Source organism: Mytilus galloprovincialis, chromosome 8 (genome assembly GCF_965363235.1).
Source record: "Mytilus galloprovincialis chromosome 8, xbMytGall1.hap1.1, whole genome shotgun sequence".
In the NCBI taxonomy this organism is placed as follows: domain Eukaryota; kingdom Metazoa; phylum Mollusca; class Bivalvia; order Mytilida; family Mytilidae; genus Mytilus; species Mytilus galloprovincialis.
In genome coordinates, this window is record NC_134845.1 from 8225478 (window position 1) to 8245402 (window position 19925).

Sequence of the window (19925 nt, forward strand, 5' to 3'; positions counted from 1 at the left end):
ATAAAGGAACTTGGTGTGACATTGGATTAAGATGTTGCTATATGCTAAAAAGAAATTCCTGGAATACAAACATTAACTGACTGTAAACCTCTCTTGAACATGCTATTTATTTGTAAATAAATGCAGTTAGATCAGTGAAAGTCGAAGGGGGGGGGGGGGGGGGGGGGGGAATCTACCAATGTGCAGCAAAGATTGGCACTTTTGAAATGAAGTTATAACTAAGAAAATTTTAAAAGGACCTTATCCTGATTGACACATTTAATGTGACTAGATCAAGAAGACAGCAAATACAGGTACAAAAATCAAGACGACCTTTTTCTAGTATAAAAAATTATGAAAAGATACCGATTTTCTTTAAGAATGTGTATCTTTAAGTTTCTAACTTGCACAGACTAACTTTTAATGTTATTTTCATAGAAAGACAATATTTCCATATTGAATTTTCATGTGAAAAGAAAATATAAAATATAAAGCAGAAATATTCAAAATGAAGAGATCGACCTGATAATATGGAGGAATTCATCCGATGACTCCAATGTAATTGCCCTTTATTGACAATTTTTATCATTTTCATTATCAGCAAGGGAAGATGTTATAACAAGTCAAATTTTGCTGATAAAGTTAGTAAAGTGCCACTCTTTATAGGAGTGGTTGCTGTTAAATGAGGTTTTTTTATTGACCGGCTTTTGTGTTTTGAGCAAAAACTAAAGAAGATAGAGAGAAACTGAATAGACTAAATGATCAGCAATATAAGATTAACAAAATAATTTTTTGGGATAAACTATTACTTTTGTCTAATTTTGAATATGGACCTAGACCAAGATGAGTGACACAGGCTCTTTAGGGCCCGACACAGGCTCTTTAGGGCCCCTAGTTTTCAATTACCATAGGTAGGGATCTTACTTATAAGGAATCAAAAACATAGAATAGGTTAAAAATAGATACATTATAACAATAAAGGAACTATAGCCATTTGATAATTGTAGGATGTGAAATGTAGCGGGAACTGGATGTGGCCAGCAAAGTTACCAGGTGAAGGGGCAGCATTACTGGATGCCTGTACAGCTATGTGTGATGTCATGAAAAAACTTGGTATAGCTGTTGATGGAGGCAAAGATTCACTCAGTATGGCTGCCAGGGTGGGGGATGAAACTGTTAAAGCACCTGGTTGGTAAATTAATATTAAATTTGTAGAATCCTAATTCTTTATCAAAACCAAAAAAAAAAAAAAAATGTGCTAACATAAAGTGATTGTTGTAATCTTATACTTATTTGAATATTTGGGTTGTAATGCTGGTGTGATTTTACATTTATCTAAAATGAATTAATTGCATCATTTGAAATGTTTTGTATATTTGGGTTACAACGCTAGTGTTTGTTTTACATATATCTAAAATGAATTAATTGCAGCATTAGAAGTATTATGTATATTTACAGGTACTTTGGTGATATCAGTGTATGCAGGATGTCCAGATATAACGGCCACTGTTACACCAGATCTCAAATGTCCAGATGGTCAAGGTTAGTTTTCATAGTTTGAAAAACTAAAAATCCTTCAAATATTGTTTCATCTCAGTTTCAAGTAGGTTCTACCAATCTTTCTATGCTTTAAACTAGTCCCCTTACAAAAATTTAGATGAAATATATTGCCATGATGGCATTCAAATACCAAATACTATGATGGAAGGATAATGATTGCAATCAAACTTATTGAAAGCTACATTCCGTTCCTGCTCGTACCATTTAATGAAAACCTTTGTATTCTCAGTCATGTATCACATTATAAAATGTATATTCAAGGTTCATTATCCATAATGACATACTATGATATGCATGATGATAGAAAATATTTAGAAATTAAAAATCCATGATGAAGCAGTTAGCAGGAAAAACACAAGATTCTTAATGTTTAGTGTATATAAAAAAGAAGAGGTGGTATGATTGCCAATGAGACAACTCTCCACAAGAGACCAAAATGACACAGAAATTAAAAACTATAGGTCACCTTATGGCCTTCAAAAATTAGCAAAGCCCATACCGCATAGTCTGTTATAAAAGGCCCAGAATGACAATGTTAAACAATTCAAACGAGAAAACTAACGGCCTTATTTATATACAAAATGTATATGTAGTATGCTTTGGTTTATCAGGATTTCCGTTTACATATTATACAAGCAGTGTTTGAATGTAAATCATGGAAGTGCATCTTGTTCTGTAGCTCAAATGGTTTTTGGCCTTAAGGTCAAATTTTGTTATGAATATCTATTTGTTGTAGGCAGTTTACTGTACATAGACTTGAGTTGTGGTAAACATAGGTTAGGAGGATCTTCATTAGCTCATTGTTATGGTCAGTTAGGTAACATCTCACCAGACCTAGATGACCCGGATATGTTTGTTAGTGCCTTCAATCTCACACAGAAACTTATCAAAGGTAGGTTTATAAACAGAACATACATATGTAAAGTAAAATTTCAAAAAGGAAACACGGAGTATGTCAAAGAGGCACCAATCTGACCAAAAAGCAGATAACAGCAAAGGCCACCAAGGGGTCTTCAACGCAGAAAAAAATTCCTGCACAACTTGAGGTGGTCCTTAGCTGGCCCCTGAATAAAATTGTGAAAATGGACGTCAAACTCAAAAACATTTATCATACATAAATACATGTTATTCTTTTTTGAAAATAAAAAAAGTAGGTTTTGTTCTCTAGCTTCTTTCACCTTGGTTCCTAACATATAGCAAAATATGGAAGACATTTTGAACTCCCTTATTACATAGTTTTTGGTTGTATTGCAGATAATATTTTATAAATGGAAAATCATTTACAAAATTACTACATACTGTGCAAGATCTACATGAGTAATTCATGTCGTTAGCTCCCTGTAGTAGTGAATTGCTCTTTATGACCCCTTGAAGAACAATTTGACCAAACTACATAAGAGGTTGTTATGAAATTAAATAATATCATTATTTGAAAAGGTGCAAAGACCAAAACTGTATTAGTCAGGAATATCATTGTTAACCACTTAGACCATTCCATTTCAGACAGGAAGTTGGTTTCTGGTCATGATATAAGTGATGGAGGATTAATAACATGTATTTTAGAGATGTCCTTTGCTGGTAACTGTGGATTAGACATTGACATTTCTTGTGATTCAGGTATGATATATTTTACATTGATATTTCTTATGATTAAAGTAGGATGGAGCTTACATGTAATATTGGGAGATATATTAGCAAATGTGTAAAGATTCTGGTAAGACAAGTTTGCATTACTGATATAAATGTGGAAGGTCAGTATTACCATTTAGCATTATTAAAAAGTAGCTGATGTATGTTGAATTGTAATGGCTCCTCGTTTTGTAGTGCCTTCTTGTCCCTCTTTTTGTAAAATAAAAGGAATGCAAACCATGTTTAGGGGTTCCTGTCACTTCATAGTTTTTGACTAATAGCAGCAATGTACAAGGAAATCAATGTGTGAGTGAACTCATTAATGTCAGTTAAATTCAGGGATACAAGATGCAATCAGCATTGTTTCTTCAGAAATATTCATAAAATGAAGTTTTTCATTCTAAAATGTATATGAAACTATACCTTTCCAATGATGAAGTGGCCAAGAAACACCAACAGCTTTTAAATAAGATCTTCTACACAATAAATTAATGAATGTTTCTAATGCTTTATATTTGATGGGTTTAATCTGGGACTTTTATAAAAGTTAGTATAATAGTCCCAAGTTTTATATGAAGATGAAATTTGTAACAAATAAGCACAGATGGCATTTTCCATTTTTTTTTCATTTTCTTAAAAAATATAACTTTTTTATGATGGTTTCTATAAGATTAAATAATTAAATTCAATAAAAAGCAGTATTAGGTTATAAAAAGTATTGAAAAACATTGAAAGTTGAAAATATAAAATGATATGCTTTATTGTTATTTTTCAGATGTGCCATTCATTGATTTGTTGTTTGCTGAAGAACTTGGTTTTGTATTTGAAGTATCAAAGAAAAATGAACAAGAAGTTTTAGATGGCTTTTCTGCAGTAAATATTCCTTGTTTTTTTATTGGACATTCCACAAAAGATACCAAAAAGGTAAGTACAGAAAGTTAATGTTTTGAATTGACTCTTCAAATGAAGATCCTAATTTAAGGTTGATAGGGTGTCTTCCTCCATCTAGGCTTTGGAAGTACTAGAAAACAAGGTCTAGATCTTTAATAGAATGTGCAAATTTTGGAGTAGCAGGTAATTCAGGTGTGAGAACTTCCACTTCGATATAGAAAATGACATGTTTTATCATATTTACGGTTGTATTTTACAAAAAAACAAAAATCTTTTGTTTGATAATTTTTTTTTCCAACTTTGCAACATAAGGTGAGGCAACTCAAATGCAAGAGCAGATAATTTAGATTAAGGTACTTTTCCAATAGAAAGTGTTAGGAATTTACATGTTTTATAATGTAGCAAGAAAGCTGGTCTGGTGACCCCATTGTTTCTCTTTCTTAACTGAAAGCATACTATTAAAGCCATCTTCTCATATTTTCTATACCATGAAGGGATGGTTAGTATTGACTTTGGGGGGTTATGGCTTAATATGTTTTGGAATTAGGGGCAAAAAAGGGGGAAAACTAGGTTTTTTAGGTCAATGGACAATTAAGACAATTTAAAAGCAGTGAAAGGGAGTTAACTCAAAAACATTTAACATACAGATATACCTCTCTTACACTTTTTGTAAATTATGTATGAAGGAATGTCAGGTTTTGGACTAATTGCTAAAAAGGGGCTTGGTAGTACATGTAGTTATCAATATTTTTTTTCAAATTTCTCCCAATTCCAAATTTTTGAAAAGTTTAAAAAAGAAATTTTTTATTGCACAATATTGCCCAATAGATTTGTAAGATCTTGACATTTGTTTTGTGTCAGAAACTCATATCATGTCAAAAATTTGATCACAATTCAATTTCAGAGCTGTATGAAGCTTGAATGTTGTGTCAATACTTGCCCAATTGTTCAAGGTTCGACATCTGCGGTTGTATAAAGCTGCGCTCTGCAGAGCACTTGGTTACATTTAAGAGATAACTGTATTGTATTTGAAGCTTTAAGGATGCCCATCCGTAGTTTTACTGTCGCAAATTGTTTACCTGGAGATGCGTAACAGAGACAGGTAAACGTGTATTTGCGACAGTAAAACTACCGATGGACGTCCACAAAGCTTCAAAACAATACAGTTATCTCTTTTCTAATGCAAAACAAGTTCATAATTAAATTTCAATCATTATTTCAGTGTAAAATCTTCATTAAAGAAAATTCTGCAAAAAGATGTTATCTTCTTTGGTCCCTACACTAGGTGACATCATGGGTATGCTTCCGGCGTCAAACATTAACACCAGGGTTTTCTGGCTTCTGTGCTGCTTCAAAATGTAATAAAATTTGATAAAAAAAAGATTTGTAGGTGCAACATATGAGTCTTTTGGCTTATTATTGTAAAAATTACATGTCAATACATTCAGCAATTCAAAATGTCGGTTTCCTTAGTTACATACAAGGAGGTAGAGAATTTTACGCTAACTGTCATCCAAACAGAACCATTGATACAAAATAATTGCATTAGAATTACTGTTATATTATAATAGGAAGAGAGTGTCCATGGATCCTTTTGTATTGAGAGAATACCAAAGCTCCATCTCTATTTTTAAAATCGTCAGTTTTCTTATAGAAGGCTAATGTTTTTTTTCTTGACACTCCAGCTGCATCCACCAATAAAATCTGACCATCTTGGATATACAACAGATGTGAAAGAGGGGGCGTTAAACATCAATTAATCAATGAATCCAAATAATGTTTTGAGAGTTGTAGATCTGATTTCTTAATCAGCTTGATGGTGAAAACGGTATGAAATAGATTTAAATAAGAGATAGAGAAAGAACATAGATGGACATAGATTCAAACCTATAGGAAGACAAAAGAAATATGATGATCAATTAATATCCTCTAGTAAATGTAAATATACACATGGAAAAAAGTATTGCAACACCTTGATTTTTTAAAATTTGAAAAATCAGCCTCTTTTTTTTGATGTAATATATTAAAATATGTGTATAATATCATTGAAACATAGTTCACGATAACATTGGCATTGCAACGAAAAAAAAATGTTTAAAAAAAAAAATGATTAATATAACCACAATTTCAATAACAAAATGAAGTGTTTTTTGTACAAAAAAACGCATTTGACAAGTTTCACTGTAGTCGAACTTTACAATGTCAGACATTTCAAAATTAATCTTCAGATGACTGTTCACATCATGGTTGATCGTTATACGCCAAAGAATTAGTACTTTGTGCGCAGCCTCCATTCAAACGGATAACCGCATCTTAACGTCTTCTGATTCCTGCCATAAATCGACTAATTTGTTGCTAAGGTAGCAGCAACCATTTCTGATGAAGGGAATTGTTTATTTCATGTTGTGTTTGAACTGGGGTGTCCTTTCGCTCACTTTCTGCCCAATAGTGTCCCATATAAGCTCAATATGGTTCAAAGACGGGCTACGATCGTGCCAAGCAAGATGAACCAAATTCCATTTGAACATTGGATCTTCCTCCACGATGCTAATTTCCAACTTTAGCGAGCTCTGCACTACATTGGATACGGAAAACTGTAAGTCTGCTCGTTAGCAAAGGTCTCCGAAATGGTATTATCGCACGGTAACCAGTAGCGATGAGTTGATCTCGAACAGTTCTTGTTAAAAGGCTCTTGTATGGCCACCACTCTTATTTTACGATTGTCTTGTATGCAATGGGTTTCCTTCTGACCAACCTTCATTATGCTTGATTTTCTCTAGCAAATGGTATAGGGGGTCTTCATTATCTCGGAAGGTCTTTCACAGCGTTTATTGCCTGATTTTTATTCTCAAAACGACTTCAGTGGAATGGTGATGACCAACAATGCGTGCAGTTGTTACAGCGACATCCCTGCTTCTCTTATGCTGATAATCTGCCATCTTGCTGCAGTTAAGAGTTGTCAAGGACCCATTATAAGGTGTCAATCACATAATTTTAAAAACTTGGTTATTTAAAGTGCTGAAAACAATGAGGATCAAAACATCTTTTTTGCTGTTTACGGGTACAGTAGCTGCATGTGCAGATAAAAACTTATCGAGTCGATATTTATTGATTAAACTCAGGTGATACTTAAATAATGTTTAACTAGTTCTATTTTACCAAATTATATCACAAAAAAATAATGAGTGTTTTTTTTAATTCAATTTCAATTTGGTGTTGCAATACTTTTTTCCAGGTGTATATTTATGTCAGTAACCTATTTCTACATTTCAGATAAATATATCGGTAAACAAACAGGAGGTATTGCATGAAGACATGACAGTTCTCAGAGATATTTGGGAAGAAACCAGCTTCCAGTTAGAGCGTTTTCAAACAGACTACCAGTGTGTACAGCAGGAACAGCAAGGATTGAAAGAGAGGCTAGAGCCTCCTTATCATATACCGTTTGAATCAGAAATCATCAGTTTTGTTCCCAGAGGTAGACCACCAAGTATGTGTTGGTATATTAACTCACTTCACTTTAAGACATTTACAATACAAAGCTCTTTGGTTGGTTGTTGTCCTTTTGACACATTCCACGTTTCCATTCTCAATTTTATTGTTTATAGTATTTACAAAGATATGTTTGTCCAAAGTTTTGAATTTTCAGTTACTCTATACTGAATGTCAGTCGACCCCTTAAGGAGTTATTGCCCTTTATTGTCAATTTTTTATAATTTTTCGTAAATTTTTGTAATCTTTCACAAAAATCTTCCCCTCTGAAACTACTGAGTCAAATATAACCATACTTGGTCATAATCCTTTTTAGGGTATCTAGTTAAAAAAAATGTCTGATGACCCCACCCTCCAACCATCATAGCTGACATAGTAAATAATAGAACATAGCAGTAAAATGCAGTTTTTGGTTCATATCTCTGAAACTAAAGCATTTAGAGCAAATCTAATAGGTAGCAAAAATATTTATCAGATTAAGATTTATTTGCTGTAAAATTTTTAGACAAATCCGACAACCCGTTGTTGGGTTGCTGCCCTTTACGAAAATTTTGCAGTTTTTTGTTAATATCTTAGATATCTAATATGTAAGACTATTAATTTTGATTTTAACCTCGTTTTACATGATTTCAAAAGTATCAGTAAATACAGGTGAGGGACACAGGCTCTTGTGAGCCGATAGTTGTGGATTTGTCTGCAATTTATTTACAAATCAGCTAGACAGATATTCATGAATCTTAACACAGTGAACACTATCTTGGTTAAAGGGGAGATAATAGATTTCACTCCTTACTAAACTTGTAAAAACAGTTTATTACATGATTAACTATCTTGAACTAAAACCTTAAACTGATTTTGCATGGTTGGACTCTTCAACATGAAAACAGTAGACACCACCTTCAATAGGAGTTTTTTTTAACGTTTTCTGGTCTTGCCTAAGTCTGTTAGTTCATTTAAGCCATATCAGGTTAAAAGTACTGTACATTATGGTGTAATCAACTTGACACTTAAAACACCTCTAAAAAGTGATATTTTTCTTTTTACGATGTGTCAAATTGAGTTTTTGACATATATATTTGCAGTACACTGAACATGGAAATGTAACTTTTTAATCCTCTGGACACGACACATGTTCTTGTTTTATTCGTTTTTAATTTAATAATGACTAGATAAGAGATGGTTGTCAATTATAAAAGATCAGCTGTTTGGTTGTTGTTCTGTTACGTTTGATTAAAGGTGTCCAATAGTGAAATGAGATGTTATAAGATGCCACATACATTCCACTTCAGAGGTACTCCTCATGATATCTCCTACATGTGTATTCCTGGAGATGAGTAAGACAATAGAGGTTGTCTCTTGATACTATTACTAATTCACCTTTTCACACTTATTTAACTGCATGGGGCTATTTGCTTTATCATGTTTGTTATTTTGCATTATATAACTACAGATTTAATTTTGAATGGGTGTGACAGGTAACTTGATGAATGATGAAATTATAATTATGGTTAGGTATTCCACTTATTTTAATTAGTAATCAAAATTCAGATCAATCCACTTTCATGAAAGGTAATTCAGATTCTCTTATTCAATTTAAAGATTGCAAAATACCCTAGTATATATTTCAAACACTGCAATGTTTTTAATTTGATTGTCTTGAAATAATCAAAAAGATCAGCCGGTCTAATTGTGTGATGGTCTATTAAGAATTTGATTGGGTAACCCATCACTCCGGACCTAACCATCAGTATAGTGTATTGATCTGTATATATACTCAACAACTCTTATATATTTTACTTCCTGTAGTATTGTTTTTAACTTTTCATTACAACTGTATCATTATTTTGTGATATTTTAGCGTTAAAGTGTGCTGATGGTGAATGGAACAATATTTAATCCTTTTGCTAAGTAACAATCTATGAATTAAGTACCATGTACAAAAAGAAATCTTTAATTCTGGAGCTCAAAGATTCAGGAGCAACAACTCTGTTCAGAGAAAAAAAAAGTAAAAATAATGATATGAATAAAAAGTACTTTTGCTATGATAAAAGTTGTTAAGACACTTTATATAAACAAATAATAGAAAAAAACCATCTCTAAACTTTAGTAGAAAACCTGTAAAAACATTGTGTAAACAAAACCTTTAAATAGATCATGTGTAATAACCTAACCTATAAATAGACCAAGTGTATGAAATAGCTATCCTATAAATAGATGAATAAGGTCTAACCTGTGACCAATATATTATTCATGTTTTTGATTCAGATTTTGATGTTTTGAAATCAATTAATTTTTTGTTTTGAATAAATGAATAAATGATGATGCGAGAAGACATATCTATCTTTAGAAATCTTCACATTAAATTCTTAAGATTGCAATAATATTTGTCTATTTATAGCAAAATGTTTATATATAGTTGGATATATACAGGGATAATATTTTAAATGGTAGTAAGAAAAGAAATCCTTTCATATAAAGAGTAAAAGTTACACCGGTCGTGTGGTGTGATGGTGTATTTAAAACACAGGATAATCCATCACTTCGGACCTAGCTTATAAATTATAGTGGCTGAATTATATATATGTCTACAGATTTGTACTACTTATTTTCTCTGTGGTATGAATTTACACTTATTATTATATTTATTTGCTTCATATTCTGTATATTGCTTTGAAGAGTTCTATATTGACAGAGTCAGCCATTGTTTAACTTGTATACAACTATGAATAAACAAATATTCTGCATCTTTGAACTATAAAAACAAATTGAGAAAAGGGAATATAAGGAACAGTAACTCTGTTTTGTACTGTTTTAAAATATTATGTTTGTAAACAAAATAAACCAAACCATACAAAAAAACTGATTTGAGGTCAAAATTTGTGTTTTAAAATCAATAAATTTCCTGCTTATGGAAGAAAAATAAACCCATAAATAGGTAATTTTTTCCTTGGTATACACTCTACACTTTGATAAACCATGTTGCTGAAACTACTTTTGTAATGTTTGTAAACATGCTGTTGAAAATCTATTCATGCATATTACAAATGCATGTCATGAAGTGATTCTTTGGTCCAAAGAAAGATTAAATTGGGGAAAAAACAAGAGGCGCATATTATTACAAATATATTGCATGAGAAAGAAAATTGTGCATTCCATTAGAGCTTTCAAAAAATGTTTAAAACAGAATGAAATAGAATTCTGCAAAATGTCATGTGTTAAATGATATTGGTTCATTATTTTTACCACAAATAAAATCTCTCAATCTGATGCTGGGTTGGTGACGCACAAACTTTACATAACATTATGAAAGATTTGATATTCAGTTTGTGAGTTAGTTGCCCATGTTTACACAACAACCTCTAGAAAAAATGTTTTTATGCCCCACCTACGATAGTAGAGGGGCATTATGTTTTCTGGTCTGTGCGTCCGTTCGTCCGTTCGTCCGTCTGTCCCGCTTCAGGTTAAAGTTTTTGGTCAAGCTGGTTTTTGATGAAGTTGAAGTCCAATCGACTTCAAACTTGGTACACATGTTCCCTATGATATGATCTTTCTAATTTTAATGCCAAATTAGAGATTTTACCCCAATTTCACGGTCCACTGAACATAGAAAAATGATAGTGCGAGTGGGGCATTCGTGTACTGAGGACACATTCTTGTTCATTTTATTATAATATAAGGAATAAGTATGGACAATTGGGATAAAAAAGCTAAATTATAGTTTTCCATTTAAATTGATCCAAATTTATATTCTTGAATGTGAGTTATTTCAAATTACAACTCAAGTTTGCTTTGACAGTTTTTCAAATGTTATCAGTTATTATAATGTTGCTTTTAAAAATGGTTTGATGTAATCATGATATCCATAATATTTTACTAGGTATACCACCGATCAAGGTAGCAGTTTTACCTCGGGAGTGTAGTAAATGTGTGTAATAATGATATCCATACTTTACTAGGTATACCACCGATCAAGGTAGCAGTTTTACGTGAGGAGGGTAGTAATAGTGACAGAGAAATGGCTGCTGTATTACACATGGCAGGCTTTGAAGTTTGGGATGTCAACATGCAGGATATGTGTTCAGGAAAGATAACTCTTGATCAGTTCAGAGGAGTTGTTTTTGTTGGTGGATTTAGCTACGGTGATGTATGTGGATCTGCTAAAGGTAGGTTTTGTATGGAAAGAAACATATTTCAGTTATAATTTTGAAAATATGACTAGTGTTACCCTCATAAATGGAAATACACATCAGTATCTCTTTTAATTTCCTAAAATAACCAAAGGATTGTAAATATAAGTGTAGGAATTCATATCTTTTATATATGCCTCATGGTCTGAGGTTTCCAACTCCAATTATATGTTCAACGAGTAATTTAAAAATCATACTTTAAAAAGGTTATGTAATCTTGTAACCATCTTAATATGAGGAGGATAGATAATGTTTACATAAAAATAATGTTAAATTGCTTGAAAGAACTACCTCTATTCATTGGAAAGATAAGCTCATCTGTTATACTATTAGTTTATCTTTTGCAATCCTTTGTCATCTGTCTCTATTGTCTTTGAACTCTGAAACCACTTAGTCTGTAATTGAGGCCAGAAATATGCTATAAGGCATACCTGTATTCATCTTCAAATAAATTACTGCTATTCATGATACTTGACAACAGTTTTTCTGCTATCATAAACAACTGCTGATCGTTTATATTCTTTGCTATTGAAATCAACAAATGGAAGGTCATTTTAAGAAATTACACTTTCCATCCAATTGAATGTTAGACACAGCTATCAAATGCAATCTTTTGACTCTGATTGCATAATTTTTAAAATGTCATCTTTTTATAAAGAAAAATACTTCAGGTTTTCTAAGTGTGTTGAAGATAACAAGGGAACTTTTATCAATACTTAGTCTGTTTTAAGGACATGAATTAGAATCTGCTAGTTCGAATTTATAATCAGAAAGAACTATATCTGGAGGCTTAGGTCACCATGTAGGGAAAGCAGTTGAATACAATAACAAATTCATTTTGTACTGAAAAATACCTTTCAATATCAAATGCCACACATTTTGTTGTCTTAGTTACATAGCAAAACATTTGTTTAAGTATTGAATTATGAGAAACCACCCCATTGTAACTGAGACAAGAGAAACACTATTGTGCATTATAATACCTGTATTTGTGAAAATGATAGTAAGCTATATTTTATTGTAGGTTGGGCAGCATCAATTTTATTTAATCAGAACATCAGAGAACAGTTTTTAAAGTTCAGGAATCGCCCTGACACTTTCAGTTTAGGAGTTTGTAATGGATGCCAGTTAATGGGTCTACTTGATTGGGTAGCTCAAGATGAAGACCAGAAAGGTATTTATGAGGAATCAGTTAAGGAGTGACTAATGAATACCAGTTAATTTGTTTACTTGATTTTTTAGCTCAAGATGAAGATCTGAAAGTTATTTTTTAGGAATCAGTTTAGGACTTTGAAATGGATGACAAGTTAAAAGGATGTACTTTATTTGGAAAGCAATAATGAAAGATGAAGATCAGAAAAGTATTTTCAGGGAATTGGCATAGGATTATGTAATAGATACCAGCTAAAGGGTCTACTTGATTGTGTAGCTCAAAATACAGATCATGAATTTATTATCAGGAACCAATTTAGGACCAGAAATTGATGCTAGTGAATAAAAGTAAACTTGATAATGTAGCTTAAGATGAAGATTAGAAATGTATTTTTAAGAATGAGTTAAGGTGTATCTAAAGATTGTCTGTTTATGTGTCTTCTGGATAGCTGAGGTTGTAAATCTGGAAGGCATTAATTACAACCCAGCTGACTTTTAGAAGGAATGGTTTGGTAAATAGTCTGTTTGTTTGATGACATATTTAATTTTACCATGAATAATCAAGCTTTAATATCATTTCTTTTCAGAGAATGTGTCTAGTGGAGTAGGGCAAGGTGTATTTTTAGACCATAATGAGTCTGGCAGATTTGAGTGTAGATTTGTAACTGTGAGAGTTCAAACGAGTCCATCTATCATGTTCCGTGGTATGGAAGGTACAGTGTTTGGTATGTGGAGTGCCCACGGAGAAGGTAGATAACTTTGTATAACCTCTAAAAATTATGAGATTAAAATACGTAGTTATAGTTGCACAGTAATTGTAAATTCATAGTTATAATTGTCTCACTTATGACAAATATCAGGAAGATATCTCTGTTTTTATACCACTTTTTAAAGAATAGTATCATTAACACCGTAGAATTTATTTAATATTTTAATTCGTATCAAAATATGTTTTATGATCCAGTTTGTAATTAGTTGTACTAGCAGCCATGCATCACAATGAGGGGTATAAAGGGGGTATCTGCAAGGATGAACACAAAATAAACTGACTATTCCACAATGTCATGTAGTATATTTGACTTAAATACATGATATATATATACTCAGTTGATAATATTTTAGTGACCTAAAATTATATGTAGAGTTTTCAGTTTGGTGTATCAATGTTGAAAATTTAAGATCTTCTATGAAAACATGTTCATGATATTATGTTTTTGCATCAGTCTGCATGCACATCAAGTTATTTGAGAGCATATGTTTTAAACTAATATGTTGAGAGGGTTTATAAAAGATTGATTCTAGACCATTGACATATGTATTTATGGTAGACCAATAATTCTTGGTATGTAGGTGCAATGGATCCTGTAAATTCTGTTGTAAAGATGATATGTCCAAGTCACAATCTTATCATCTTCAATTTAATATTGTTGAAATAAAATGTTCTTGTCTTGCATGAACAAAAAACTGATTCAGATAACAAAACAATACCCGCATTGACGTTACTATAATTTTACAGAGGCCTTTTACTACACCATTGATATTAGGTTTGGAATTGACATATTAAACATGCTGTCTTTTTTGTTTTAAGCATAATTTATCAGGCTCTAGTCGCTTTATTTTTGTTTACCATTGTTCCGACATTGCATTTGTTAATAAGTATTATTGATTGTAATCATACATGTCAACCTCTGACAATGGGAAATCATGTCATGACATGACATGATATGTCAAAAAGCGTGTGAAAACGCGTGACGTAGATGCGGACTTGTTAATATGAATGTGGTAATGTTCATAACTTCATACAAATTTGTGAATATAAAAAAACAATATATATTCTACTATGAACTTTTATTGTATTAAACAGTGGTCTGTTATGTTGCTTTTAAAGCACCACCACTAGGCACATATTCAAAACAACTGCTAGTTTCAAGTTTAGTTACATTTATTTGATAACAGCACACAATACAAATGTAACATAGTCAAGTTCTGATCAGAATTCAGTGTCAATTTCTTTATAATTGAAAAGGCTCTCCCACAGTAGGAATTGATATTTGACTGAATTTATAGCTTCATCAAGATTTGAAAGAATGTCATAATGTTGGTTTTGTTTGGCAATGTAAAATTTCATCTATTATCTCTGCCATAGCTCCCATTGCTATTGCCTGGTTAAAACTGGGTAGTTCATCAGAAGAAAGCTGGTACTATGAGAGCTGATCCAACAGTTCTGTGATATTTTTATCCCCATGGCCTGTAGAAATCTGTTGCCGTGTTGGCTAGATTTGAAACTGAAATTGAATAAGAAAAATGTTTTATAAATTTTATTTCCATTAGATAAACATGTTAAATGCTTATTTAAATAGCTATTGTATTTCTCCTCTCACATGTATTGTTTTTTATCATTGCAACATAGAATGCACAAATTATGCGTTACTTGTCACTCGATAATTTAAATTCGAACTCCAAAATATAATTTATAAATCTTGAATCTTGCCGTACACATCGTTTTGGCTTAACAATCGGCACTTTAGACGACGGTACATGCCCTGAAAGTGATCTCTTTCTGTGCACATTTCCCCTATAGAGTGAATTTGAAAGAAAGTCATCAAATCGTTAAAACTAATCACAAACTACTAACCTTTTACCGTTTGTCCATATAGAAAAATAAACAATGTTGCAGCCAAACAATTACTTCGAATTTTTCGGTATTTATCGCCGAATAAGGAAAAAACCCGAGAATAACGATATCACTAACGACCAAAAAATGAAAAGAACGAAAAAGCGTGTAATTGCGTGTAAAGTGGTGAAAAGCGTGTACACGCCATGTGACAAAATCCTCGAGTGTAAACCGTTGAAAAAGCGTGTATTACACGCGAATATCATGTCACTTGACATGTATGATTGTAATAAAGAAATTGCATTAATGATTTCACACATTAAAATTTGAACTATCTGATGTACTGAACTATAATTCCATTTCTTATATGATTTACAGGTAAAATGATATTCAAAACACCAGACATCCAAAATGATGTGTTACGAATGAACTTGGCTCCTGTCCGATACGTCGATGATTCTGGAAATCCAACTATTGTTTATCCGTTCAATCCTAACGGGTCACCAGATGGCATTGCTGCTCTCTGTTCGGAGGATGGTCGTCACTTAGCTATTATGCCTCACCCTGAACGATGTTTCTTGCCGTGGCAGTGCCCCTGGATGCCCTTTGGAATGAAGGAGAAATTAGATGTTTCTCCATGGTATAAAATGTTCCAGAATGCTTTTGACTGGTGTGTTGAACAAGTTTGATATTTATGGTTGTGTTTAACGTAGATTTTTATGAGCATTTTTATTTGAATGAATTAATGACAATGATATTGTAGAAAAATTGTTATTTGTACGGTTTAATGAATCTCATTATAATTGTTGTAAAGGTACGTATTGGTCTGAATTATCAGTGCACAGTAAGCTCATCCAATTCATCAATATACAAAAATAGCTTTTGCGTTAAATATTAAATATTGCACTGATCTACATAAAAGTTTAAAGTTTTGTATTTATTAAATTGTTTTAATAAAAGGAAGCACCAAGCATACCATATGTTTTGGGAAATTAACTCTAGTATTTTTGCTTTGTTTTACAAAAACAGCAAAATTTACAAGTTGTTTTGAAAAAGTTGAAGAGAAACAACATCAATTAATGTGACAAAGACATAACATAGCATTTAAAAAGGAGTTTGTATTATAAAAAATCAATGTCATCCTCAGGAAGTTGTTTCATACATTTCAGATTACATGTTGAAAAAAACCAATAGATTATCGTCATGTATATAATTCAGAAAATAATTTGAAATTAAACAACATGTAGTTGATTTGAACACATTTTCATATTGACATGAAATGCTTTTTTTACACAAAAATGACAAACAGGCAATTAAGGTTATTTCTGACAAAGCAACTAACTAAAATATAACGTGGCGTTTGAATGTTTCTCAGATAGTATAACAGCTTCCTTTCATTAAACATAGGTCAATATGATATAAATTATATATGTCAATGCTAAACATTCAATTTAACATCCAAGGTCATCTTACAGATACATTGTATGATCACATGTCCGTGTTTATAACACTGATGCATGGTAAATTACACTTTTTCAGTGATTGCATATATATATCAGGTTTATCAAGCCATTTAGGAAACTTGGCAATGTTTCAATCATAAATTAAATTATGTTTTTTTACACCTCTCTATTACTAAAGTAAGTTGTTTTTACAACATTTTTTTGTAGCTTTTATAAAAAGTCTTGTTGGTTTGCAATTAATTAGAATAGTTGGTTTGTCCATATGAAAATATTCCACATTGTATTCTGGTTCTAACCAGCTACATGGAATTTTGTGTAGCTTAAACATAATCATAATCATAATCATAACTTTGAAATGACATATTATGTATCTTTCACCCTAATCAGAACTTAATGAAACTTTCTCAAAATCTTCACCAAACAATTCCAATGAGCACCTAATATATTGTGCTGTTTTCTTTATAAATCATGGAATGTATCATTCCATTACCTTGCTTGTGTGTGGGGTACCTATTTCGTATCTGTTACTCCTCATTTCTATTAATAGAAACTTTCTCTCTCAGCTTTAAGAAACAAAATCCTGGCTATCTGTCCATACATTTTTCTTGAATAATCATGATTAGAAAACATGTGATATGTGATGAATATATGATATATATCTGTGATCTCAAAAAATAAATCTCAATTTATTTTTCTGCCTTGATGAATTTAACCAAATACTGTAAAATCATTGAGATTGGATATAGTTTATTGTTAGTAAATAACTATTATGAATATTGATGTATTGATTCTACCTTTGTGCCATTTTTAAAATGTGTCTTGTTTCTTGTTAGAATGTTCTAGTATTTTCTTTTTTTTTTCTTTTTCATGATTTTGCCTTCTTCACATGGAACTACATGTATCAGTGTTTTTAAAAAAACATTATCACAAGTAATGTATTCATAAAAAATGGTTCCTCACTATAAACATAAAATCCCATCTCATGAAAGGCAACTACAGGCACACTGTATTAATATTATGGAATATGTAGCCACAACTAATAGCAATTGTGAATCATTTCCATATTGCTAATATTCTAAGTATGTCTCATATAAACTGTAATTCATGGACATGTTCTAAACCATGATATTGATAACTATAAATAGAGCAATTTAGATATAAAAAAAATAGTCTTAGCAATTAATGGGAATTTATATATAATAATATGTTAATTGATACATTTGAGATTCTTTTTGTTCTAGGATATATTTTTGATAATTATTTTATTAAACTTATAAAAATTTTAAATTGTGTTATCTTTGTAATAATTTTAAAGTAGCAAATCTTGTGTATTTGTCAAAGTGTATGAAGAAACCAGACTAAGTGTAAACATTTTCTCATTGTTTTTTTCTGAAATCCCTTGTTTTTTTTTTTTTTAAATTAAATATTTTCTGCACAATTAGAAAAATAGTATGCAAAAGTGAAAACTAAGAGTTTATGTTAATTTGAGCTCACAATGCATTGTTTGTCCTCATTTTAAATCTGCTGTTATTGTTTGTTGTCCATCGTTCATCCTGAATGAAGACATGAACATGCATAGAAACGGTATATTTGATAACTGCCATACTCCAGACTTGGTACAGGATATTTCCAGAACAAATGGCGTGTTAATCTTGGTTAAATGGCTAGCAAAACCAACTGATTATATGTCAATAATACCGCTAAAACATTACAATATTATCTGACAGGAATACAATACATATAAACGCAAAAACACTCAGAGAAATACATAATCTATACTATTTAATAAAAAGACCGCATTTATCTAACCTTGAAAAAGATGCCCTTGATAGAGTATTACGTTTACCATCAGTGGCTGGTAAACGTTACCTAACAAACAAGGTCTTGAAAGATGCCCTTGATAAAGTATTACGTTTACCATCAGTGGCCAGTAAGCGTTACCTAACAAACAAGGTAAGTTAATCTGACCTTGAAAGATGCCCTTGATAGAGTAGTACGTTTATCATCAGTGGACAGTAAGCGTTACTTAACAAACAAGGTCTTTAAAGATGCCCTTGATAGAGTATTAAGTTTACCATCCGAGTGGCCAGTTAGCGTTACCTAACAAACAAGGTAGGCCAATCTGACCTCGAAAGATGCCCTTGATAGAGTATTACGTTTACTATCAGTGGCCAGTAAACGTTACCTAACAAACACGGTCTTGAAAGATGCCCTTGATAGAGTATTACGTTTACCATCAGTGGCCAGTTAGCGTTACCTAACACACAAGCTAGGTCAATCTGACTTGAAAGATGCCCTTGATAGAGTATTGCATTTACCATCAGTGGCCAGTAAGCGTTACCTAACAAACAAGGTAAGGTGAATTAGACCTTGAGATCTTGAATACTTTCTTCCACATGTTGCTTTTTTCTTGCTGATTTTATGGTCTCCACATTTATGATTTTCTACCAAAGTTTTGACTTGAGAAATTTGGAGATGTCCTAGATCTATTATTTTGTTTTTAGTTGTCCCATATCCCCTTATTATTGAAAAATTACACATTTATTTACAAAAAAATGGGGAAGACTAATGAATGGGTTGATTGCAGTAGTTACTTTTCTGCAAATTTGCATAATTCACAGATCAGAGGAGAAACCAGGATACCCGTTAGAACGAATTTAAAAAAAAATGAAAAATTTAAATGAACAATAGAAAATATGAAATGTCAAAAATAAACACGAAGTGACAGCATATTCAGTCTAGGATACCTGTGTTTTGTTCCTATTTGTTTTTGGGATACGATTGCTTTAAAGCAATCTGAAGACTTATACCATTGACTCAGAGCCATGCCCTCACGTCAACCGTTTTATTCTAAACATCAAGGAACATCTCAGATTCTTGAGATTGTCTTGCTTTAAATGGTATAAAAAGCAAAAGGATTGAATTTAAACAACTGTCCTATAATGTTCTTCTCATAAT

At 31.8% G+C, this 19925-nt stretch overlaps 1 protein-coding gene and 1 pseudogene across 1 annotated transcript in view; both read left to right on the forward strand.

Moving 5' to 3' along the window:
* Positions 1-18254, forward strand: part of LOC143084985 (phosphoribosylformylglycinamidine synthase-like) — a 95544-nt gene extending 77290 nt beyond the window's left edge. The window contains exons 17-26 of the mRNA XM_076261101.1: positions 987-1167; positions 1438-1521; positions 2276-2431; positions 3043-3156; positions 3944-4092; positions 7333-7549; positions 11508-11714; positions 12763-12912; positions 13478-13639; positions 15883-18254. Of these exons, the coding sequence (XP_076117216.1) occupies positions 987-1167; positions 1438-1521; positions 2276-2431; positions 3043-3156; positions 3944-4092; positions 7333-7549; positions 11508-11714; positions 12763-12912; positions 13478-13639; positions 15883-16193 (1731 nt within the window). The 3' untranslated portion in view covers positions 16194-18254. The remainder of the gene's footprint in view (positions 1-986; positions 1168-1437; positions 1522-2275; positions 2432-3042; positions 3157-3943; positions 4093-7332; positions 7550-11507; positions 11715-12762; positions 12913-13477; positions 13640-15882) is intronic.
* Positions 18255-18538: 284 nt separating this feature from the next.
* LOC143042954 (phosphoribosylformylglycinamidine synthase-like) overlaps positions 18539-19925 on the forward strand; it is a 55568-nt pseudogene continuing 54181 nt past the window's right edge.